At 44.4% G+C, this 25,244-nt stretch overlaps 2 protein-coding genes across 3 annotated transcripts; one reads left to right on the top strand and one right to left on the bottom strand.

The window, feature by feature from the left end:
* Positions 1-4,586: 4,586 nt before the first annotated feature.
* Positions 4,587-15,505, top strand: cdh15 (cadherin 15, type 1, M-cadherin (myotubule)). The gene is made up of 14 exons (XM_067248671.1): positions 4,587-4,732; positions 9,844-10,005; positions 11,307-11,462; positions 11,928-12,072; positions 12,190-12,371; positions 12,541-12,669; positions 12,761-12,946; positions 13,270-13,514; positions 13,625-13,767; positions 13,881-14,111; positions 14,264-14,506; positions 14,589-14,737; positions 14,917-15,105; positions 15,246-15,505. The coding sequence occupies exons 1-14, from the start codon at positions 4,679-4,681 to the stop codon at positions 15,444-15,446; spliced, it is 2,415 nt and encodes an 804-aa protein (XP_067104772.1). The 5' UTR covers positions 4,587-4,678; the 3' UTR covers positions 15,447-15,505.
* Positions 15,506-16,316: 811 nt separating this feature from the next.
* spg7 (SPG7 matrix AAA peptidase subunit, paraplegin) lies at positions 16,317-25,079 on the bottom strand. Of its 2 annotated transcripts, none has more exons than XM_067248670.1 (17): positions 24,984-25,079; positions 22,750-22,852; positions 22,572-22,661; positions 22,207-22,448; positions 21,904-22,043; positions 21,688-21,790; positions 21,413-21,538; positions 20,998-21,160; positions 20,664-20,837; positions 19,717-19,841; positions 19,457-19,559; positions 19,255-19,365; positions 19,031-19,146; positions 18,661-18,817; positions 18,400-18,563; positions 18,172-18,249; positions 16,317-17,398 (listed from the first exon to the last, which is right to left on the bottom strand). In XM_067248670.1, exons 1-17 carry the CDS (start codon positions 25,035-25,037, stop codon positions 17,192-17,194), a joined length of 2,256 nt encoding a protein of 751 aa, XP_067104771.1. In that variant the 5' UTR covers positions 25,038-25,079; the 3' UTR covers positions 16,317-17,191. The 2 variants fall into 2 exon arrangements, with proteins under 2 accessions (XP_067104771.1, XP_067104770.1); XM_067248669.1 differs by lacking the exon at positions 24,984-25,079 and adding an exon at positions 23,211-23,595.
* Between the last annotated feature and the right edge of the window lie 165 nt (positions 25,080-25,244).

Genomic DNA, 25,244 nt, shown 5'->3' on the forward strand with positions numbered 1-25,244 from the left:
CTTCGGTCGCATCTTTCTCCGCCGCCATGATTGAACTACAACTCAAACTAGCGCACAACATCAACGTCATCGTTCTCAGCCACTCCCTCTGTTCGCTGATTGGATCTACAAAAAATGTGTTTCTGAAAACCGACTGATGCACTGAAATTGCAGACCTAGTACAGAAGCAAAATCCAAATTGAGCGGAAGTACGTAGGAGGGCAGAGCCAGGCTAGGGATGTAGGGGTTACTAAAGTAAAAGTTCTTTGTTGACAAAGAGCACCACCTACTGGTCAAAGAATATCAGCTGAGACGAAAAACAACATTCAAGATGGCGAGAACACGTTTACATTTTGCATCTTACAGTTTTTCTCAATTGTTTACACACAAATACTGGTACTTGAGACACAATGACCACAACATGTAACTCATGCACCAACCCCATGAACCAATTGTGCTAAACTACAAGCACAATTCCTGCTTTACACTCAAATTGCAGTTCTAAAACACACTTTTTTCAAAACACTACACACAATTCTCTGCATTTTGCACAATTCTCATGAAGAAAATCTTTTGTTTTCACAAGGAACACACTGCCATTCAAATACGCACTCTGACTCATCGCATGGACAAACACCTGTCACACAGTTTTACAATTAGCAATCAGAGCTTTAGCATAAAAGGGCAACAAGTGACATCTTCTGTTTTTGAGCAATGGATGCCAACATTGGAAACAGAGGCAGAGGAGTGAGAGTAAGAGGACAGGGAGGACAAGGATGAGGAAGGCCAAGGACCATAATCTCTGATGAGATCCGAGCCGCTTTGGTTGACCATGTAGTCAACCATGGTCTAACAATGAAGGAGGCTGGGCAAAGAGTACAGCCAAATTTGAGCAGGTACACTGTAGCATCCATCATCCGGACTTTCCGAAATGAGAATAGGTAAGAAATCTACTCTCACTACAAAATTGCAGTAGGCCTACTGCATATCAATACAGTACTCAATGAGTACAGTAGTACAGTATTGCCTGTGGACTGTTCTGTAGGACTGTAAAAATAAAGTATGTTTCAAGTATTTGGGAAATGTATTCCTACTTTGTATTCCTACACAGTATTTACAGTATTTTACTATTTGTTTGGCAGAACTGAAAGATTACCAACACAAGGTGGTCAGGAACATCTTCTGTCTCCTGAACGGGAAACTGAAATCATGAACATGGTCCTAGAAAATAACGCCATAACATTACGGCAAATACAAAGAAAAATAATAATAATGTAACTGTGTACACTATACAGTAAATGATTCTGTTGTTTTGTATGTAGAGCACTGTATGTGCAACTTTGTGTTGGTTGGGATGTACACTGTGTACATTGTTTTTCTGGGAAAAATACGTAAAATATATTTGTTACCGTGTATTTCTGTGTTCTGAGTATAAAAACAATATTCTCAAATATTTTACAACACACTTATGTATGTACTATCTGTAGTAAGTGTAACACTGAACAAAAAAAAAGGCCTAACTCACTATGATGAATGAAGAAGAAGTGTTTTCCATTCATCATAGTGTTTTACATTGAGCACATCAGTGTTCAAATGGTTCTTATAAATGTCTATTCATATGATGGTTTGTGTTTGTCATTTGAAAACAAAATACCATTTTGAGATTAAATAACATTGTTTTGAATGTAAAGTTTAATTTTGCAGGAGAAGTGAGGGGTTTTGCCCATTGTGTGTGTGTTTTTTTGATTTGTGTGTAGAGTTCTGAGAGTATGAGGTATGCATTCAGAAAATGTGTGTAACCAATCGAGAAAAACTGTAACCACTAATACAATAACGTCACATGGCCACTACACATCCACAGGCCCAGAGCAAGACACCTGCCAACTTGCAACTTCATACAGTGCCCAGTTCTCAAGATGATCGAGATGCACACATACAAACACACATACAAACACACAGACAGACACACAGACAGATTAGATGTAAACATGTGTAAAGGTGTGGATCATGGCCAGAAGGGGGCAGTAGAGAATAGTTACATTTCTACATGGCAGAGACAAGGAGATAAGGGAGGATTCAAGTCTGAGTTGTCTGGTACGATGGTTGGGGTGTGCAGACACACAAAGAGGTAGAAAGGGAGTGAAAGAGAGCAAGATACAGAAGGAGCAAGGGAGGGAGAGAGAGAGATGTGTGTGTGAGGGAGAGAGATGTGTGTGTGTGTGAGGGAGAGAGAGATGTGTGTGTTTGAGGGAGAGAGAGATGTGTGTGTGAGGGAGAGAGAGATGTGTGTGTTTGAGGGAGAGAGAGATGTGTGTGTGAGAGAGAGATGTGTGTGTGAGGGAGAGAGATAGATGTGTGTGTGTGTGTGTGAGGGAGAAAGAGAGATGTGTGTGTGTGAGGGAGAGAGAGAGATGTGTGTGTTTGAGGGAGAGAGAGATGTGTGTGTGTAAGGGAGAGATGTGTGTGTGAGGGAGGGTGAGAGATGTGTGTGTGAGGGAGAGAGAGAGATGTGTGTGTGAGGGAGAGATGTGTGTGTGAGGGAGGGTGAGAGATGTGTGTGTGAGGGAGAGAGAGAGATGTGTGTGTGAGGGAGAGAGAGATGTGTGTGTGAGGGAGAGAGAGATGTGTGTGTGGGGAGGGTGAAGGGCAGACAGCAGTGGAGACTTGAACAGCTCCTGCCAGCTGTTGCTGCCTAACGTGACAGAGACAGGTGGTACACAGTCATCCATCAGTCCGAGAATGCACACTTACACACACTAACATACACGCAAACACATTCACACAGAAAGGCATACAAGTTAGGCAGTCAACACACCCACACATATTTTTACTTTAGCATCAAACCAGTTCTTTATCATCTTCCCCTCTGGCTCATGCCCATTTACAGCATTTTGCCATTCTATATTTCCACAAAAAAACACAAATAGGGTGTTTTAGATTATTCCTGATGTATTTCTCCCCAACATGTTACCATAATGGACTGGTGTTGTGTGCCCCAGTTGACCTTTCACCCACAGAGGGATTCACAGAGAGAGTGCAGATGGGTCCGGGTATGGAGAAAAGTCTGGAGTCTGGACTCTTCTCTCTCTCTGCTCATCTGTCCTTTTCTTGCTCTCAGCTACTCCTACCTTGCCTCTCTTTGCTTCCATCCCTTTCAATACCCTTCAACCTCTGACCCTTACCATTCCTCAGTTTCCTTTCCCCATGGTCCGTCCACTGTGTCCTCTTTGTCATGACAGAAAGGGACAGTCAGCCTGGTGTCTGTGAGGAGAGTAGCAGCAGACTGGGGCAGAGGCCTCCTAGCCTTGACCAGCTTCTAGGAAGCTACAGCTTCACTGTCAGTGGCGCCGTCAGGAGGGGTCCAGGGGGGGGGGGGGGGGGCACGGCCACTGTGATGAGATTGGCATAAATATGGATGGGCCATAAATCTGGCAAGATTTATGATATAATCAGATTTTGCTCCTACAGTCATGATAACAACGACATAACTCTCAGAAAACAGTATTCTGCCCTCAAATGTCTGGGAGCGCCACTGTTCACTGTGCCAACACACAGCGTTATTTACATATCCCTACTTTGCTGTGTTGTTTTTGATTCCACACCAAACACACATCTCTTCCCTGGTTGACCTCCTCCGCCTGCTCATTTCTGCTCCCCTCCTTCCTCTTCTTCCTCTTTCAAACTTCTTCTTCCTCTTCAGAACCTGACCGCAAGGGAGCCCCTGACACGTTGAATTTTCAGCACATTGAACGCATCACTTCCACTCACAATCTCCACTACATGGTGTGCATACCTTGGAGAGCCATAGAATAGCTAGAGATCAAAGAGCCGCTGGGAAAATGTTCTAGATGTTCAGAATGTTCTGAGGGCACAACACGAAGCTGCACATGCTGGCAGGTTCCATGTGCAGGCTAAGGAGATGCTGGTCCATCTGGGCTCCAGTCTGGTCCCATTGGGTCCAGTTAGTTGGCAGGAAGCACACAACCAGCGATCAGAACCGTACAGGTAGTGTTGTGAGGTATGTTGTGGTTGTGAACCAACCTTCAGCATTATTCACCCATTGGTCACTGCAGTCTACGGCTGGTCAGGGTGCGTGTATGTAGGCCGTAGGGACTAACTAAGTGCATAGCCAACAGATTAGTGGGCTACAGCAGGGCCAGACTCAACACTCAACAGTAATGTGGCAGTACTGACCCACCTGCTCTGCTCTGCTCCTTCATTGTTTCTTTCTTCACTCTTTCTTTCCTGACTACCCTCCTTTCTCTCCCTTCTCTCTCTCTCTCCCTCTCTCTCCTTCTCTCTCTTTCTCTTTCTGCTCCTCCCTGTCCATAGCTGGGGTATGTCTCAGAGAGTTAGGGGCAGGGGTAGAATTTCAGCTCTCAGCCCTCCCATGCACCCCAACACATGTGCTGTCACTCATTCTACCCTGCACTCAGTGCACAGAGAGAGAGAGAGAGAGAGAGAGAGAGAGAGAGAGAGAGAGAGAGAGAGAGAGAGAGAGAGAGAGAGAGAGAGAGAGAGAGAGAGAGAGAGAGAGAGAAGGCAACGAGGAGGCAGAAGTCTTTCAGGTTTGTAACAGTTGGTTCCATTGCCCAGTACTGCCACAACAGAGCTCCTGGAAGGACTAGTCTGGAGCCTCCAGTGCCATTACATTAGTCAGAGACGGGTCTGAGTTTGGGGCCAGAGGCGGGCATCAGAGATGGCGGCGAGGGTGTTGGCACTGCTGTGTATGCTGGGCATCGGCCTCTGTCAGGTAAAATAACATGTATCTCTATTAGATCTGTCTCACTTTAAACACCATAAATATAACCTCTGAGATCTGGCAGATTTTAAATAATAGACAAAATGACAAAAGTCTACTTCAGCCTTATATCTGTGTTTGGGTGTGTAATAAGTGGTGTGATTTCTGTAGAATGTTTTCATTTCCTCAGAGTGTGTGGTTGTTTGGTACATGACTATGAGTTGCTCTCTTGGCAAACCATTGGTTTACATTTGTGTTGGATTGATACGTTCAACCAAATGTGAATTGATTTTCATCAGTCATGTTGAGTCTGAACAAGAGGATAAGGGGGAACTAAACATTTCAGCAGTCTTATAGAACATAATAGATGTTCTTTTGAATGGCCCAGACTGCACATGTGCTTTCTGGGTTCAAGCTCTTTATCATGGTGGGGGGGTGGGCTTTTGTACAAAGCATAATCAATTACACGGTTAAAAAGTTCCTTGATACTTTATAGGTTAATGGAAAGATTTTGCTCAAGTAACTTCTACAACACAACCTATTGAAATCCAGCTTTCGTATTACCTGAATGTCTGAATGATCTGTATGACTGTCAAAGTTAGAAGGCTAACTCAGTTACTTAGTATTTGGAACCGCCCAGCACTCGATAGATGTGGCAGCCTTGTCATCAGCACCATTATCAGGCCTGTAATGGATGACAACGTAAACAGACATATTACCAACACTACCTTCAACCTCCATCAGTCACCCCTCTGTTTACTGCAGTAATGGAAGCCAGATCTGACCTCTTAAAAATCTGAGAGAGTGAGGTCCTGTTTTGTTGATGGTCCTAAATCATATTCAGATGTGTGTGCGTCTTTAATTTCTATTGTCTCTGATGTATCGAAGTTCAAATCATTTTGGATACAATGACCTCACACATATTGGTTATGGAATGCTTTATGCATGGTTCAAATGTTTTCAAGCAGACAAGAGTCTTCAATGGGTTTTTTTATCAACAGTAGGTGTTAATTTTCCATGGCAAATCCATTGGGATGAGAATCACTTTGGTCCCTGACACCAGCTTTTGAAGTGAGCAATAGATCATCTACAGAGGCCTGGGGAAAACCAGTTAGTCACAGATAGCCGACCATGTGTCTGACAGACAAGCAAATAGACAGGTATTTGGTGACGCAACAGGCAGTTTACAAAATGTGACATTTAATGGAAATTCACATTTGAACATATTAATTGATACATAAAAACATGCAAAGGAAGGACAAAAGTATGGCCTTTTTGTATACGCCCATTGGGAAACTCTGTTTTCATGTCCATTATTTTTTACCATCATGACTGCATTTAATGGTCTGTTCAATGAACACCATTCAAAATGGATTCAAGTATCAAGGGTTGACTTGTTTTATGAATGGGGCTGATGTGAGAAGGAACAAGATATTTACAGTAAGCATACGTTGGGCCTTGGTCCTAATTTAGCTGCATGTGGTTGAACGTCTGTGAGGTTGGATTCCATGTTCAAATACCAGAGATGTTACTCATGGTGCAGGGTGGATAGGAGACACGATCTCACAAATCCCATCCAGCTACACATAACACATGTGAGGCTGATGTTTCTGTCAACATTTCTCCATATCAGCCTGTTGCATGGACATGGCGGTAGAGATCAGGGACTGTTTTTATACCCAAATCCAGAAAGATAGCGACATGTCTGTGTCAATAAATTAATCTGAGCACTTTAGGGAGTTGTTCCTGGGAAGGAAGGTTGTATATAGCCTGCCTGCCTGCCTGCCTGCCTGCCTGCCTGCCTGCCTGCCTGCCTGCCTGTCTGCCTGTCTGCTTGCCAACCTGCCTGCCTGCACACCTGCCTGTCTGCCTGTCTGTCTGTCTGCCTGAGAAGCGTGGGTGCCTGGTCCAGGCCGTCGAGCAGAGAGAAGAGCAGCTGTTCCCAGATGCGTACTTGATGCCATTTGTCCCGCTTGGTAATCCCCCAACGGAAAGAGGAGTAAACCACTCCCTGACCATGAAATCAGGGACAAATTAAGCACCTTGAAACAGCCTGCCAACTGACCGGATGGCTGGTGCTGAGTTAATGCTTGATGGAAACAATCAGTCAGTTCAAATGGACAGTGTCTGAATCGTATGTGTGGCTGAATGGCTCGCTTGTTTCGGGCTGCCCAGCTGACCGGACATTGTATGAATCGTGGGCCTGACAGGCAAGACTGCTTTACTGTATTGCAGTTTTTTCTGTTTCATGTGACTAGGCTTTAACAGAGCACTTCTTCCATAGACTGACCAACAAATCCAGCCTTGGATCCTGATACAACCTCCCACCGACTACTATTCCCCACTAAGTTAAAACAAGACCATTAAGTTAAAACAAGCGCTATTTTCTCTTCTATCCCAAGAATCCCACCACACATCATCCCCATTTGCTCAGCAGTCCTGAAAGCCTGGACATGAGGAAACACTGGCCCCCCCAAAATAGGAGGGCCTAGGAATAGGTGCCCAGGACGGAAGGTCTAGCAGTTAGCCATTAGCCGGGTGACAGCAGAGGCTGGCTGGTCGTGTGGAGGGGGAGAAGGACACCTGTCCGACCTCCACCCCACCTGACCAGAGGGTTTGTCCGGCATGCTGCAGGCATCCCCTCCCCTGCTGCCAAGCCCACTTGAGTACTCTAGGATTGTCCCGCATAAATGAACAGACACACCACAGGAGAACATAGCATAGCATACCCCCAGCCATCTAGCACATGGCTGAATCGATAGCCAGCCTTGCCTTCCTAACATGACACTGACTCAAGGATTACAATTTCCATGTTGAGGTACAAATGTATGTCTGTGTGTAATTCTCTCACAGTGCTATGCTAAATGATATGATATACTTCACAAGAGGTAAACTATGTGACATTTTGTTGTCTCTTGTTTGTTGAGTATTAGGTTAAAAATGTATTTCAGTGGCTATTATGTGTCCACTCTGGGAATCCTCATCTTTATGTTTTCAGATGTCCTTGCCGCTTTGACAGTGTGGCAGTGTCAACTCCAATTAAATCCAACTAGCATGGGGTCACACTGGGCAGTTTGTTCATAAGCGACACATTACCACCTCTAAATGTAGGGGTCCCCAATCCCCTGAGTGGAAAGCTGTGCCTTGGCCACTGTCCATAGGTTTGAATTGAGAAATAGAACAGATTTAAATGTTGTTTTTCCACAAATAGTTTTTCTCTGTATTAAATCACCCCTCTCTGTGTCTTCCTGCCCCCTCATGAGGTTCAAGCAGGGCCCTTGTCCTCCCTCACCCCCCACCCAGTTTCCAGAGGTGAAAGGTCAGGGCGAAAGAGTATCTGGTAAAAAGCCCTAAAACAGTCAGTCTGTGAACTGGCCCTCACCCTGTTTGTCAGAAATCTCCACCCTAATTGGTAAGAGGACACCCAGGTATAGCTCCAATGCTGGCTGGTAAATACATTAGGAATGCAGAGAAGTAGTCTTCTTGGTTTTGCCACCCAGAGTTTGGTGAGGTCAAGCAAACTATCCAATAAAGAAACTCTGGACTGAAGTTTAGTAGCCAGCTTTAGCACCCTGTCATTTGAACTCCCACATCTTCAGAACAATTTGCTTAATTGTTCTGAAATTATTTTGAATGGGGATTCAGAGGCCAACGTGTTTCATATTTAGTATAATTTGTTTTACTGAGGTTTCTAAATTCAATGCATTTGAAAAAGACTGAAATGGTAGTTGTACTTGGATGGAGTCATTTTTATAAGTGATTGGTCACATCTAATGAGTGACAGGGCATAGCGGACATATAATTGGATCAGAAGTGTGACGGGGGAGGAGCTAGGCAGTCAGGCCTGACATGCAAGTGTAAACATCTCTTTAAGTAGGTAGGATTGCTACAGCTACAACAGAGAGGGGTTGAGGGGTGGACTCTATAGAATGCTCTAAGATTAGTCTGCCCCTAACTCAGCCTACACATGCCAGTCATGGCTGGCATTCCCCTCCTGTCTGTCCAGCAGCATGCCTGAACCCTTGAGTGCCCTTTCTGCAGACCCAGGGGACAGGGCAGGGCCATCTAGCAATAGAGATACAACCATCCGATTCATGAAATACATTTGTTTCTATTCATGTGTATGTTTACCATTTGGTGTACTCCTTAGGTCCAACCAACACTTCCTCCTTGCCTGTGGTTTGGTGTTGCAAGGTTTAGAGGAATGTATGTTTGCGAGGAATTCTGTTTCCAGATAATATTCATGAGGTGATCCCCAACCATTTGTCAGGTGCAGGGTTGGGAATAAAGGGGAGTGTGTATGTGTTAGTGGTCAGGAGGGTGGGAAAGCTGAGAATCTAAATCCATAGTCGACAGCTGGTGTGTGTGTGGGTGAAGGTGTGGCTGTGTGTGTGTGTCTGCTGTGTGTCACTGTGTGAACTGAACTACGAACTGGGCATGTGAGTATGAGCATTTGTGTTACTATTTCCTGATTCAAATGAGTGTGTGTGGAGATCAAAGGAAAGAATAAAGACGTGAGTGTTAGTGTGTAACGTGAGCCACCCCTGTGACTCCACTGTGGATTCCTCATTAGGGGCGGCAGAGGCAAGACAACAGAGAAGGGTTTCTGCTGCCTGGCACAGACACAGACTTGAAAACAACAAGCAAAACAATGTCGAACACAATGTCAAATGACAAACTTTCACACATAAGTCTTCTTCACACAGAAAGCCAATCTACGGTATTTCACGTTTTGAGTAGCCATAGGACCAGTCACTAAATATATTATATCTTATTTTATATTTTTATATTTCATTTTTTACATTGTATAGTATTGGCTTGAATTATTTAGATACTGTCGTTCATTTTCAACTTTTTACATTTTCTACATCTTAAAACTACATGTTTACCGTCTGAACCTTCCTTCCATTGAAAATTCCTTGTTTGTGCAAACTTATTTGGCGAATAAAGCTATTTCTGATTCTGATTCTGATTAATACAAATGTATCTTGAAACATGTTGTTTCCCATTTAGCTGTTGCTTGGTATTTATTGGGAGGAGACAAATAATAACACCTTGCTGAACACAGAAGTTCCATGACCGCAAGGTTTTTCCTGATGTTCCTGCTGATGTTCTGTCCTCAGGTCTGGAGCTCTTCCGAGACCCACCCAGAGGAGGCAGGCCTGGTGGTCCTGTATCCATGGCAACACCAAAACAGTGGTCTGGGCAGGGTGAAGAGGGACTGGATAATTCCACCAATCAGAGTGTCGGAAAACAGCAAGCAGGTCCCAGAGAACCTGGTCCAGGTAAAAAACATTCTCCAGAACCTATACCATAGGCTGGTTCCCTCCAGACCAGGCACAGCCCTACACTGGGATGTGTTCCCACCTAGAACCATAACTAGCTTTCAGTTCAGTCAAGACACTCAAGTGATTGATTTCACCATTTATTCATATACATGAAAAATAGGTTTAACATTGGCGGAATGGATGTACATGGGGAAGCACTCCCTGCCTTCACTGCAGCATGCATGACATGAGGCAGGGAGCAACGAGTTAAATCCCCCACGCGGAGTACAGACAGACAACATGGGGGAGAAGGGGATAGTGGTGGGTGGCAGCAGGGCAGAACACAAGGTAATCGAGGATGCGTGTGCGTGCATGTGTGCAACTTTATAACGTTGCTTATCGAGCTAAGCCTATGGGCTAAGAACATGGCAATGGGTGATATGACGCGCGCTGCCCGAGTGTCATGCCTGAACTTGCTTCGCTCATGTCTTTGAAAAAACAGTTTGGTTTCAAACTTGGGGTCTAGTCAGAATCAATGCCTTTATATCAATCTTCTTCGGCAATTTACATTTTCCAGGTGCCAGGATCTTTCAAGAGCCAATGTCACTTTCTACTGTTGTGGCTCTAATAAACCATATAAGTCCACAATAGCAACTAAGTTCTTACGTTCCCCTTTACCTGACAGGTTGTTTATGGGACTGAACCCCTCTCTACCAACCACAGGTTGGAAAATAAAAAGTGGGTCCTACTTTCTTGAGTGCTGATAACTGTTTACAGATAATCCATTAAAGGAAATGTTTGGTTAACATCATCGCTTTTAGTCTGAGGAGATGACTTCAACCTTTTGTTATACAGGTCCGATAACATGTGTTGTCATATGGAGATAAATGATCTGTGACATGAAACCAGTGAATATGGATGTCTGATTCAAACATCTAGAGACTAGTTTATGTTCCACGTGTGTGTGTGATATATCCTGACCACAGCAGGAGATGTGCTTGTAAAGCAGGAAGGCCATTCATGTGCATTCAGGCCCCCTATGCTCACACATGATACAGCGATCCAGATGCTGCTGTGTAAAAAACAGCAATAAAGAAGACTAACATCAACAACATACACTCCTCTCCAGGACCAACCACATGTGTCCCAGCTTGAGGAAATTCTAAGCCCCCTTTCTGTTCCCCCATGGTCCTTAAAGACCACTTTCACATCTGGCTCAATGTCGTACTCTCCCCTAACCTTCTCAGCCTTCCAGCTATACCCTGGCCATGGACTGACCTCAGTTGTTTCCCTGTTGTCCTCACCTCCTGCCCCTCCAGATCAAATCAGACAAGGTGTTCACCGGGGAGGTGATCTACAAGCTGGAGGGACAAGGGGTGGATCAGGACCCCAAGGACTTGTTTGAGATTGATGACAAGACGGGAGAGATCCGCAGCAAGCAGCCTCTGGACCGGGAGAAATACAGCCGCTTCACGGTAAACAGAAGAGATGCTACTTTGCAGTAACACCTGTGTCTGAAATGAGATCATGTGTGAAGGAATTCTTGTTTTCATTTAGCTCACTGAACATGTTTATTTTCCCACAGACTTTAAGTTGTTTCATTATACTGCTTACAATTAAAGCCAAGTGCAAAGAACAGAGCCAACTCACAGCTTGTCTGAGATCTGAGGTGTTGTCTCTGACACAGTGGTCACACAAGGTCACAGGTCAGCCTCCCTCAGAGGTTTAAGGGTATTTAGGAAGCTCCAGGCTGGTAATGATGTAACCACCAAACATCCACAACCGCTGGGGATTTAGGGAATGTTGTTGGACAAAATACACATGCTGTTCCATCAGAAACCTCTCTTTACTGCACATAGGGAGAATATTTCTGGTGTCAAAATGTAATAATAGAGCCAATATTTGTCTGAAAGTAATGTTAGTTTGTGTGTGTTTCACAGCTGAAAGCTTTTGCCTTGTCTCCCAGTGGAGAGAGACTAGAAAACCCCTCCACCATTGAGATAGTGGTTCTGGATCAGAATGACAACCGGCCAATCTTCACACAGAAAGACTTTGAGGGGTCTATAGCTGAGTTCTCCATACCAGGTACACACACACACACAGAAATACAAGAATGTTCGACATCACAGATCAATATTAACATCTGACAGATAAGTTAATGCTTTAGCAAGCATTATGAGTGACAGGTCTTGTGCCTGACAGGTACGTCAGTGATGTCTGTGTCAGCTACCGATGCTGATGACCCAGACACAGACAACGCTGTTCTGAGGTACTCCATCATTGGCCAGGAGAGCATCCCAGCAAATGTAATCACCAAGACCATGTTTGGCATCAACAACGAGACAGGAGCGATCTACACACGGGACGTGGGCCTGGACCGAGTGGTAGGAGGCCCTACTTATTTCCACTCACACATTTCCTGCTCCATGAGATATGTAGGGGACTACAGTCCAATGTCAACATATAAAACATTTACTTATCTCCTGTTATTACGGCAGAGAATAATCATCTGTGTAAGTGTGTGTAGCTGAACGTATGTGTGTGTGTGTCCAGGTAGTGAAGAGTTTCAGGTTGAAGCTGCAAGTTGCAGACATGTCAGGTATGGGACTGACCAATGAGGGTATTGCCATTATCCACGTGTCTGATATCAACAACCACGGCCCACGCTTTTCCCCCGATCTGGTGAGCACACACACGCACATACACATACACACACACACACCTACACACACAGAAAAATGTGCTTCATCGTACAATGTGTTTGTGACTGCAGTACAACCTGTCAGCCGTGGAGAACAGGATTGACCATGAAATCGGCAGGGTCAACGTTGTTGACAATGACGACCCCGGGACAGGAAACTGGGAAGCTAAGTACACCATCGCAGAAAGTGACCGCTTCAGCAACTTTGCCATTGAGACGGATCCACTGACCAATGAGGGCATTCTGACAGTGGTGAAAGTAGGCACCTCTAAACCATGGAGGGGGTTAAGGGTTGGGATGTATAGTGGGAGGGAAGAAAAAGAGAATGCAGAGTAAATGCGTGACACATACTGCTGCCATGCAATTTTACAGCATTTACTTCAGTAAATTAACTTTAGTTTGAGTATGTGGTCACCACTTTGGGTTGAACATTTGATCCCACATGTAATTCTAGCTCTATCTATTGGTGAATAGGTGAGCTGCATCCTACCAGACCACTCCAATAATCATGTCTTCTCTATTCCCTTTACCCTGCCCACCCCTCCCTCTCCCCCACTCACAACCACCACCACCCCATCCAGCCTCTGGACTTTGAAGGCCGGTCAGAGTACACTCTCATCCTAACTGTGGAGAATGTCAACCCACTGAATATTAAAGCCCCCAACGACCCGATCAGCAGTGCAACAGTACTGGTTACCGTGGTGAACGAGAATGAGGCACCGCAATTCGTCAGTGACCCCATGGAGCTGATGGTGCCTGAGTCAGTGCCACCTGGGTCTGTCCTGATCAAGAATATTGCCTATGACCCTGACAACGCCAAACTCAGGTCAGACATTTGGAAAGCTGCCAGACTGTCATTGATAAGCTCTGGTCTAGCACATGTACAACATGTTGAACCTACGAAAAAAGAATGGCTGACTACCCTCTACTCTGCAGATACGAGATCACCAGGGATCCAGAAAGATGGCTATTAATCAACCCAGAGACTGGAGAGATCACATCTAGGAAGAGCTTCAATGTGCGCTCACCACACGTCAAGAACAACGTCTACAATGTCATCGTCAAGGTCACCGACACAGGTTTGAGGCACAGCCGCCATCTCCTGATCGAGATCCCCCCCCATGAGGAAAATGTTGGAAGCGTGATTGAAGTACAGAACATGATGATTAACATGGTGATGTTTTTCCTCCAGACGCTGGAGGTATTTCCACCACAGCCACTCTATCCATCATCTTGAAGGAAACCAATGACTTCCCCCCACAGCTGACCCCTCTCAGTGGGGTGGTCTGTAACAACAGGGACATTTACAGGACGGGGCTGCTTTTGACTGCTGTGGATGAGGACCTGCCCCCTCATGCAGAACCCTACACCTTTGATTTGCCCTCCGACATGTCAAACAACTGGACCATCGTCACGTTCAACGGTTAGGATGAGTGGATAGCAGGGATTGTGTTTGTGACATTGTGAAGTGTTTTTCTCTATCCTTCAACCCTCTGTTGCCCCTCCCCTCAACTACCTTTATATCACTTCACCATCCTCTCTTCTACCTTCTCCTCTCCCTTCACCCTTCCACAGATAGCCATGGATACCTGCAGCCTCTGATAGAGAGGCTAGAGAAGGGAGAGTATGCTGTGACAGTGCAGGTCTTTGACTCTGGTAATCCCAGGCTCAGTTCCTTTGCCCAGGTCAACATCACTGTCTGTCCCTGCGACAACAACCATGACTGCAGGTCCGAGTCAGCCGCCATCTTTGGAACGCGAGTGGGAATCAGCTTCATTGCCCTGGTGGTCATCATGGCTAGCATTGCTCTTTTGCTTTGTGAGTGACACACATACACACACATAAATACATTGTCTCCCAGGTGTGGCAGTGCAGTGACATGGTGTGTGTCTGTGTGCAGTGCTGCTGCTCCTAGCGGTTGCCGTGGGTAACTGTAGAAGGCACCATCACATGAAGCAAGGTGGGGGTCTGCTGGTGGGGGAGTCAGAAGATGACATACGTGACAACGTCCTGAATTACGATGAGCAGGGAGGAGGAGAGGAGGACGAGGTCAGTCGCAGATAAAAATCACAAAGTGCTTCACAACAAAATGTAATATAACACTACAAATAAAGAATACAGGAACATTTTAAATAGAAAAACATGACAGACAACCAAAAAAAACCCTCAACTAACTAAAAGCCTGCATACACACAACTGAGAATAATGGAATGTATTCTTCCCTTTAGAATGCTTTCAACATTGACCTCTTGCGTAACCCGACCGACACGCCCTCAACCCCAGGGTCCTTCTGCCCCCCTGGTCTGTCTCGAGGGAAGCAGCCACTCAGGAAAGACGCCCCCCACAACCTGCCCTCCCCACTGTATCCACGGAAACCCCCTGCAGACCCAGGCGACATCGAGGACTACATCAACAATGTGAGGAAGGCTGTCTCTTCTCAGACACACAGCTAGAAAACACCTTAAATTCAATTCCATGCTGCAGATTTGGTCCAATTCTAGGTACGGTAGTTATAGAAACATGGGTTTGTGACCACTGTGCTCGGGTTTCTTTTCAGGGCCTGGAGGCAGCAGACCAAGACCCCAACGTCCCCCCCTATGATACGGCTCTGATCTACGACTACGAAGGCGAGGGCTCTGTGGCGGGCAGTCTCAGCTCCATCGCTTCAGCCAGCTCAGACGGAGACCAGGACTACGACTACCTCAACGACTGGGGCCCGCGCTTCAAGAAGCTGGCCAACATGTACGAGCCGCGCTAGGGAGGGAGCCAGGCCAGGCTTGCAGCCCAGGGCCAGAGCCAGGCGTCAGGATTCCCAGACACAGATACAAGCTTGTTTAAGGACAAATAAATACGTCCGGGGAGATTCTCTGTTGGAAGGGGTCTTTATGTTTCTAAATTAGGCTTCATCTGTGTCCCAGTGAATGGCCCTAGATGCAGATTTAAAGGAAAGGGGCGGTCACCACTGCTTTGTATCAATAATAGAGATCCACGTGTATTCTTTCTTCTCCACCAGCCTAGCTTGGGACAGTGCTTGGGTGGTTGTTCACAGTAGTTTACTAACACTGCTGTGTCATGAGTTTACAGAATTGTTTTTTTTCTGGATCTGTTGTTTGGTATTATTTGTCTTTGATATTGGTGGTGGCCATAGCTGAGACAGATAGTTTGTCTGCAGTTATCAATTGCTATTGGTTTGTTTATAAGAAGTTATGAGTAAAGAGAATAGAGGAAGGAGATATGTACATAAGGATTGATGGAAAGAAAGGATGTGCTTGTTACAGGATGTGCTGGCCAACAGGCCTTTGCCCAGGTTGTGTCATTCTAAGGCATTTTAAAGGTACAGTAGGTAAAAAGGTTTCAGTAAAAATTTAATGTTTTGTCCCCAATAAACATGTGTAAGCTAATGAGGCCCTCTGAGTTGTTCAGCAACACAGACAGCTCAGTGCCAGGGGAATATACACTTCAATTTTTATTTGCACCCCACTACTTTCCACCCATTCACGTTCCAGAAATCCAGTTCTAGCCAAATGCCTTCGGCAAGGTGGGCTTTCGTCCTTGGCATTTTTTGTGAAACCGCTGTAAATCAAATTTAAGCTGAAAGAAAGCATGCAAGTTCATACAAGAATTGGGGTCATTTCTCATATTTGATTTATTTTACAAGATTACCTAGTGCAGCTTTAAACACATACTGGATCTGACCAGACATATTTTAAGATTTTGATTATCTTTTTTATAAAATGTTTTTGTAAATACTTTTGCTATTATTGGTTTTGTTTTTAAACATGTTAACCAATTTTTTTGTTCACTTCAGCAAACCCAACAAAACATTCAGTCTGCTTTTTGAAACTTAGTCATATTGAAACCATTTTCCATGTGTATAAATGACCTGGTGTGTTCTCAAAACATTTAATGAAGACAATCAAAGGCACAAAACTCTGCTCAAATAGTTTTGATGCATTTAATAAGTTATTTAGTATTAAAGGTCAAATTCAATGTTCACCTATTAAATAAACTTTTACAACTGTTTTGACTTTGTTGTTCTGTATGGATCTCAATAACATGGAAGTCTAAAACTTACATCAAATTTTGCTGATCTTAACATTACAAATACTTTTTACTTTACATTGATGGTTCAGCCCATGATTGTCAACATACCACGGCTGTCAACCGATCAGAATTCAAGGTCGGAACTACCCGTTGTACAGGCAATATTCTACAGCAAATACACACTTGAAAAGAAACTAGGCATAGCAGACCATACCAAGATCCACACCACTCATATGCATTCATAGAAGTGTCTTTTCCAAGCTCTAATGAAGCGAGTAAGACACTATCCAGACATGCTATTCTGTCTAAGGCAGTAGATAAGAAGCTATCCAACAGGTCCTAGACAACCCTTTATTGAAATGCCTTCTCATCAATATGATAGGGATAGGAAATATATGTGTCACAGTTGTAATCTAGAGTATTGTTCAGTACTCTAAAGTGCTGCATGGCATAGTTGTTTCACACAGGCTGCATGTTGATATCCTCATCCTGTTCCTTCCGAGAAGGAGGGCGTGGTTCATCTTCTCCAGTGTCCTGTTTGTCCCGCTCCGCCTCCAACCAGCTCTGAGGTAGAATCATCTTCTTAGGCCCGTGTGGGGGCGGGCCCAACAGGGCCTCAATGTCCTCATAGTTCACCACCTCTCGCTCCAGTAGTGCGTTAGCCAACTAGAAACACACAAGGAAAACAATGTTTAGGGGAAAGGACAGCAAGAGAGATGCAGGGTTTTAGATCAAGCCTTAGTCTTGATCGGCTAAGATCAAGTGAGTATCTGTTCACATCGAGCAGATATTGGCCCGCCCCCGTCGATACTGGATCGCCTGATAGGGATCCGGTGACGGGTGTGGGTCGAAGCGGTCATCTGCCTGGGGGTTTCGGCCCCGATGCCAGACGGGGACTTGTCCCCTTTTCAGAGCGTTGGGCGCTTCGGCTTTGCTGGTAACCCAGAGGCGGGCCAGGCCGCCGGAGGGATTGGACGGTTGGTCGGACAGAGGGCCGGACAACCAGGATTTGGAATCCTCGCAAGAGGATAGGAAATCCTCGCCGAAGGGCAGCCTGGGAGAAGTGGCGAAGGGATGGTGCCTTCCCAGGGGCCGTCGCGATTGAGGGCAGAGGGCCAGTCGCTCAACTCCACTGGCGAGGACGACTGGGAGGAGAGCGCGACGGGGACTTCGGGGCAAAAGCCTCAAACCCCCGCCAAACTTGGACTCCCGCTTGTAAACCCCCTAGGGGGCAATTGAAATGTGCGCCCCCTTGTGGGGAGTTTTGTCCTGTACCCCCTTGTGGGGATCCTGTATGTGTGACCGTCTTGTTGGATTGTCTTTTATTTGAAAGTTTTAACGAATTGATAAATATTTAAATATAAATTTAAATATATATTTTTTTTTTACATGTATGGGAAACACTGATGTGTCCAAGTGAGGGGTAAAGAAGGTCTAACCATGATCAGCTTGTCTCTGTTGTCTATAAGTAGCTTCTCTGTGGTTCTGTACGCCCGAGCAATCAGGATCTTGGCTTCCTGGAAAGAACACACAGCCACTTTGATTATCCTGGATTATTATCAGTACATGTCAAAGGGCCATGCAAATTCTAAATCAATGTTAATACACTATGAATATTAGATTTACAGTTTGACATATTTATGATAGACCGATGGATGGAGACTGACGTGGTCCATTTGTTGCTGAAGTCCCTGGCTGAAGGGTCTTCGCCCGATGGCTCCTTGTTCCTCCGTTTCAGGGAAGGACACCTGGCCCACATTAGGAGACATGCCATACTGCTTCACCATCGAGTAGGCCACACGGGTCACCTTACGCAGGTCATCCTGGGCCCCTGGGACACACACAGGAGCAGACGCCACTTAGAACCTCTCTGAGCCAATTCATGTGTAGATTAGCGTGTGTGTGTTCACCAGCCCGGACAGCAGTACCTGTGGTCACCTTGTTGAAGGTGATGGCCTCGGAGACCCTGCCTCCTAGAGCCATACACATCCTCTCAAACAGCTGTTCCTTGGTGAACAGGTACTGGTCCCTGGGCAGGATCTGGGCAAAGCCGAGTGCGGCGTTGGTGCGGGGGGCAATAGACACCTAGACCATGGACAAACCAGGTCAAAACAGAACATGACTGCATCAAGAAAACTCATCAGTCCAGTTGTAAACAGTGAATAAATATGTATATATTATTTAAATACATAATGAATATAATAAATATGTAATCATGGAACATAGAGCACTGAGTGGGGACATAATGGGACAGACAAGCGAGTTGTGGCCAGGTGATAAAGTGTGTGTGTGTGTTACCTTCAAGACGGCCTCTGTGTGTTCCAACAGCCATCCTACCAGGGCGTGGCCAGACTCATGAAACGCTACCACCCTCTGCTCCTCTTTGGACAAGATCTTACTCTTCTTCACACTCCCTGTTTTCAGTTAGACAGTTAGGGCATCAACAGCATCCATTATAAATTATTTAAAAAAACAGATTCATTCATGTATGAATCTGTATTAGGCCAGTCTTGGTGCTGTACCTGCTATGACCCTCTCCACAGCATACTCAAAGTTGAAGGTGTCAATAGACTTGTAGCCCTCCCTGGCTGCATGTAGCGCAGCCTCATTACAGATGTTGGCTATGTCCGCCCCTAGAAGGGGTTTAGAGGGTGAGTGAAGAGGATTAAATCCTTTTTCAATGGAGAGAGAATGTGCAGCAAGAGCCAGTGTGTGCTCTCATACCACTGAAGCCTGGTGTGAGCTCGGCCAGGCGTAGAGAGTAGAAGTTAGCAGGCTGTGTCAGCTTCAGGATCTTCAGGTGCTGCTCATATATCTCCTTCCTCTCCTGGAACACAGATGAAAAGAACCATTACCAAACCACCAAAGAACCATCACACTGTTATTAAACATCTCCCTAAGGGCAAAGTCTTTAAGGTTTATTCGATTCAAACCAGAAGTGTAACTATTGATAGCTTAGTGCAACCCTGAAGGTGTGTGGGTACCTGCAGCGTTGGAAGGTCTATAAAGATGTGTCTATCCAGCCTGCCAGGCCTCATCAGGGCATTATCCAAGATGTCCGCCCGGTTGGTGGAGGCCAGTACGATCACATGGTCAGTGGTGCCCATGCCTGGGGACAGGAAGAAAGAATAGCTGAGCATACTTTCCCTGTCTTGGATCGTTTCACCTAATACAGTAAAGAGCAGTGATGCCGGTAATCTGACCACTTTTTTCAGTAACGAGTAATCTAACGCGTTACTATTTCCAAACCAGTAATCAGATTAAAGTTACTTTTCCAAGTCACTGTGCGTTACTATTTTGTCATTAATGGCAAAATATATATTTGATTTCTTCTTGCGTCTCTGGGAGTAGTCATGTAGCCTATGCGACAATCAAGTTTGGTTTTCAGCATGAGGGTCACGTCACATGTATATACATAGACCTACCACGCAGCGACACAAACACCAATGGAGGAGGAGAGAGATGCGCATTTTTGAGTTGGAAATACAATCACCATATTGAGTATTTGTCAGCTAAAGATGGAAATATCAAAGTTCGTTGTACACTGTGCTGGTGGCGACAAAGTGCTATCAAGCTACAAAAATACGACGTCAAATTTGAAGAAAACATGAATAAAGTTAGTGTTGGCAAAACCGGTTGTCATTTTATGTTGAGGCGGCGGGGGTGTTGTCGGCAGCTGCTGAATGTAACTAATAAAGTAACTTGTAATCTAACTTAACTTTCAAGTAACTGTGGCAACACTGCTAAAGAGTATAATCCAAAAGATTTCCCAGTGTTCTTAGTTAACGGATAAACACCATCCATGTTTATAAAGCCAGATTTATAGATGAAATACATTTGGTTTGAGACTCTCCACGGAAAGGTCCTCTTAGTAGCTACATTTAATGTAATCTGTGTCCAGGCGATCAATCTGTAATCTCCTCCTCCTCACCGTCCATCTCCACCAGGAGCTGGTTGAGGGTCTGCTCCTCCTCAGTGTTGGAGAAACCAGACATGTTACTGGAGCGTTTCTTCCCCACGGCATCAATCTCGTCTATGTAGACGATGCAGGGAGCCCTGGCACGTGCCTCCTTGAACAGACTCCTCACCCTGGCAGCCCCTAGCCCTGCATATGCAGCACACACACAGACATTGGTCTAATAAGGGTTCTACAGCAGCAGGCAATTAAAATGGTTTCTATTGAAACAGAAACGTAGTATGATGGGAGTATCACAGTATCTACAAATCTGAACACAGGAATGCTACCCATTTGTCAGATGTCTTACCTCCGATGACCTCCACAAACTCAGAGCCAGCCATGGCCAGGAAGGGGACCTGAGCCTCAGTGGCCACAGCCTTGGCCAGCAGGGTCTTTCCACAGCCGGGGGGCCCAAGCAGCAGGGAACCTTTAGGAACCTTGGCCCCCAAAAGGAGGTAGCGGTCTGGGTTCTACCAACACAGACACAGGATAAGAGAGTTGAAGAGGGTCCCGAGGGCTTGAAATACTGGGCTGGGAAAACATGGCTAGAATTGGATGCATCTAGTTTTTTGGCAGTTACTTAATTTATCTATAAATTGTATTTGGTATACTCAATTTAACACATATATATTAAAATGAATCTACGAAATTCTAACAAATGACAATCATAAAGTAGATGGAGGGGGACCACAGAAGAAACACAGGGTTTTTAGCCATTTTACCTTGAGGTAGTCCACAAACTCCTTGACCTCCATTTTAGCTTCATGCATACCTGCCACATCTTTGAAGCTCACACCCTTCCCTGACTTACTGTCCACTATGGTGAACTTAGCCATCTTCAGTTGGTTCTGTAGTGCAGAAAAAGACATCAATACAATTCATATCAACCAACACCACATCCAATACAGAGAATAACATTGAGCACAATAGTAGACTCAAAGTTTAGGAAAGAAGTGCTGAATAGATTAAAAAGGGTCAGTAAAATGTATTGGCTCACAAAAGCACTGAAGCCCCCTTCTCTGCCCCCCATGCCAGCCAGACGAAAGATGTACCAGAGGATTGCCACTCCGATGGCAGCCATCCCTAGGGCATAGAGAGCGCTGGGATGCAGAAACACACGCTACGGTGAATACAGATACAGTACCAACTCTTGAAGCATTATACCAATTATACCAGTGGAACCTTGTATGGGCCAAAACAACAAGCTACTCACTTTCCAAAGAAACCGGTGCGTTTGTAGGAGACGGGTATTCTATCTTTGCTGTTGATGTTAAGCTCTTCCTCTGCGGCTCTCAGCTTCTCCTCAAACTTGTCGATGTTCGCCACTTGCATGCGATACATCAGAGCCAGCCTCTGCACATGAACAAGGGGTGGGGGAGCACAAACTCTGGTTCACCTTTCAAAGGATACATTTCCAACTGAATTTGCCACAATATGACAATAAAATTAATAAATAAAAATAAAATGCATTAACACCAGCCCATCTAACTCTAGTCTGAATCTTATTTCAACCTACCGGCCGTCCAAAGATGACCGCCCCCGGGTGAAGGTAGATCTCCACAATGTCACTCTCTGGGACCACCTGCACGCGCGACACTTCTCCCTTGGCCAGCATCTCGTTGACAAAGTCATTCCAGGAGATGTTGCCGCCACTGGTGTTGATGGAGTTGAGCAGGCTCATGATGAGGGCGATGATAAAGAGGGTACGCAGGCGCTCCCGGTACATCTGGTCCTCCTGCTCTCGACGCTTCTTCTCCTCTGGAGCAAAATGATGTGAAAGACAACCAAGTAAGACAACCATAAAGACCAATTACAATCAGAAAATGTATTAGTCTCATATTCAGCAATACACTGGCTGAACGCAAGGATGTCCTCCTTTACCTTCATCTTCTTCTGGTGTTTTTCCCTTTGATCCATCTGGCTTTTTTTTCTCCTGTTTGGACTGAGATGTACTAAAGTAATGTGTGGCTCCTGCGATGATAAGTTCAGAAATTAGTGTAAATCACAGTGAGTCAGGTGAGCCTCAGAGCTTAGAACGTTAGGCTTGGTGTTGGCTTACCAAACAGATTCCACAGTCCAAAATGATTTTTAATCAAGTTATTCTTGATCAGCACTTGACTTAGTCCAACCAGTCTGGGATTTAAGGGTTTGTGCATAAATGGCTGTGAAGAGAGGGCATGAATCAGATGGAACAGTTCTTTGCGGCAGGATCCCTCTTGCTATGTGTATTATATAGGACAAACGTATAAATCATATTTTATGATTATATAGATAGGCACTTGTGGTCTAGGTCTTTTCAAGAATTCTAAGCCTCCACCAGGAAGGTGCCATGAATAACTAAACTGATACTTTAGTTATCACACTGTTGCTAATGGAAATAGTCCTGAAAGTCTCGAAGCCAGATCCAGGGCATTACTGTTGGATCAGTGACGTGGATTAAAAATAGATGTCAAGATAATAACATCTCCAAATCAGAAATGAAGTTAGGTTGCTAGTAGCTAGCAAACGTCGTTGACTTACCAGAATGAGCTTAGAGTTAAGACCATTGTGTGAATGACTTCCAAATGATCGCAATGGGCCGTCACGTAATAACTGTTTACAGTTGAGACATGCGGACTCCAATAACTTTGCACCGTTCCGATTTGCAAGGCTATTAACAGATATTGTCGATAGACTGTTAAATCGTCCTGGTAATGTCAAAATTGCGGTCTTGTAATTCCGACAAAAACCAGCACGACGATGCAAAAGCAATGCTGCCATATTAGGCAAGCTACGATGCCTAAACTATTTAGAATATATACGAAGACAGGCAAATTAACGTATCTTTTAAAAATGTCATTTTGGTTGTTGACGTTTGTCGGACGAAACTCTAAAGCTAGCTTCCTAGCTATCCGTTTGGCTCCAATGTCTGCGTCAGTGTGCGCATACGTGTATTATTCAACGTGCTCGGCAAAGATGAGAAATACAAGATACCTCACTCGCCACCTTCTTTGCGGGGTAAATACGTGTGTATTTCATTCCCTTTTACAAAATAATTTAACGGTTAGACATAGATATACTGACTTACTTGAAATATAATTTTAAAGAGTAAGCCTACGAAGAAATAGGGTAGCAAATGTTCTGTTCTGACAAAATCTTGGACTTAACGAACTTTAAACTTTGACCCTTCAATATTTACATTATTATTTATTTCATCCATCTTATATAAATACAAGTATTCACAGCTCACAGTTAAGAATACAATAACATTTTATTTAGGTTACCATTCACTTAAAAATAAAACAGCAAATGCCCATTCTTATGTTGAGTTTACGTCTTGCAACTATCAAGTTGCGCATTATTTATGCAAGATGTTGAAATGACCTACACATTCCTGTTTTCAGAGCTATATGTTTTATATATATATATATATATATAAAACATATACTATAAGCTTATTTATAATAACAGAAAAAATACTTCGATTCTTTTTTTAATGGTTTAAACCATATGGTAAAATATCCCCGCCGCCAACTACCGGATACCTCGATGAGGCAATTCAATTGTGTAGCGGTAGAGAGCGCTATTGTCCTGATTGATGATTAGGAGGAAAGAACATCAAGGGCACAGCTGAGTACTAAAATAGAAAACATACTCTACCCCTCTTATGCAATATTTATACATTTGTTCATATAATTATACTTTGTTGTTTTTATTTTATTTCATAAATCTAAAACATGCACTGTCTATGTATATCCTTTTCCGAATGTAATTGACAAATACATGAATTGTTCTTATTTAATTATTTATTCAAATATGGTGCTCTGATATATTCTGTCAGGAAAAATAAGGCAAGCACTCTGACCATGACAAACATTTCAACAACCCAATCAGAAACACGTTCAAGATTTTTTTTATTTCTTAACCAATAGTATCATTTGTTTCATTGACATTCACGCCATGTTTATTGCTCGACGAAACTCACTCAATTGTCTGTACATTTGTTATGGATGATAGTGCATACCGACGGCTCACTAAATATGGGTTGACTTGTGTAGCTTTTTAAACACAATAGAAAAGTGTTAACTGTAATAACTGTCGATTTAGCCAACTAGTGTCTCCATTTTATGTTTTTATGTTTTGACTAGTTTCCCACTTTGCATGACAACATTTTCTTCTGGCTCACTAAACCGTAAATAAATACAGTTTTATCAAATATTTTACTGTGAATTTGGCTGTGTGCTGTATTCGCTTAAAAGTAAGATAGATATGTCTCAAAGACTACAGTAACGTAAATCAAGTTGTCCCACTTACCGTACTCCATTTCCTTTGCTTGGTTTCCCTACTGTATAATGGAGATAGGTTCATTTTATAGAAACTGGAGTTCTTTGCAAACCATGTTGGCCACTCTTGACAGTCTTATCAATTCAGGCCACATCCCTGACTCGACTCCTAATGGCGTCAGTTGCACAGGCACAAAAATTGTGACCGCCCACAAACAACACCCAATCAGATTCCTTGTTTCATTCCGCTTCGGTCTCCTGCTCTCCGCGTCGAAGTCTGGACTTGAGAAGG

The sequence above is a fragment of the Osmerus mordax genome, chromosome 13, assembly GCF_038355195.1.
Source record: "Osmerus mordax isolate fOsmMor3 chromosome 13, fOsmMor3.pri, whole genome shotgun sequence".
NCBI classification, from domain to species: domain Eukaryota; kingdom Metazoa; phylum Chordata; class Actinopteri; order Osmeriformes; family Osmeridae; genus Osmerus; species Osmerus mordax.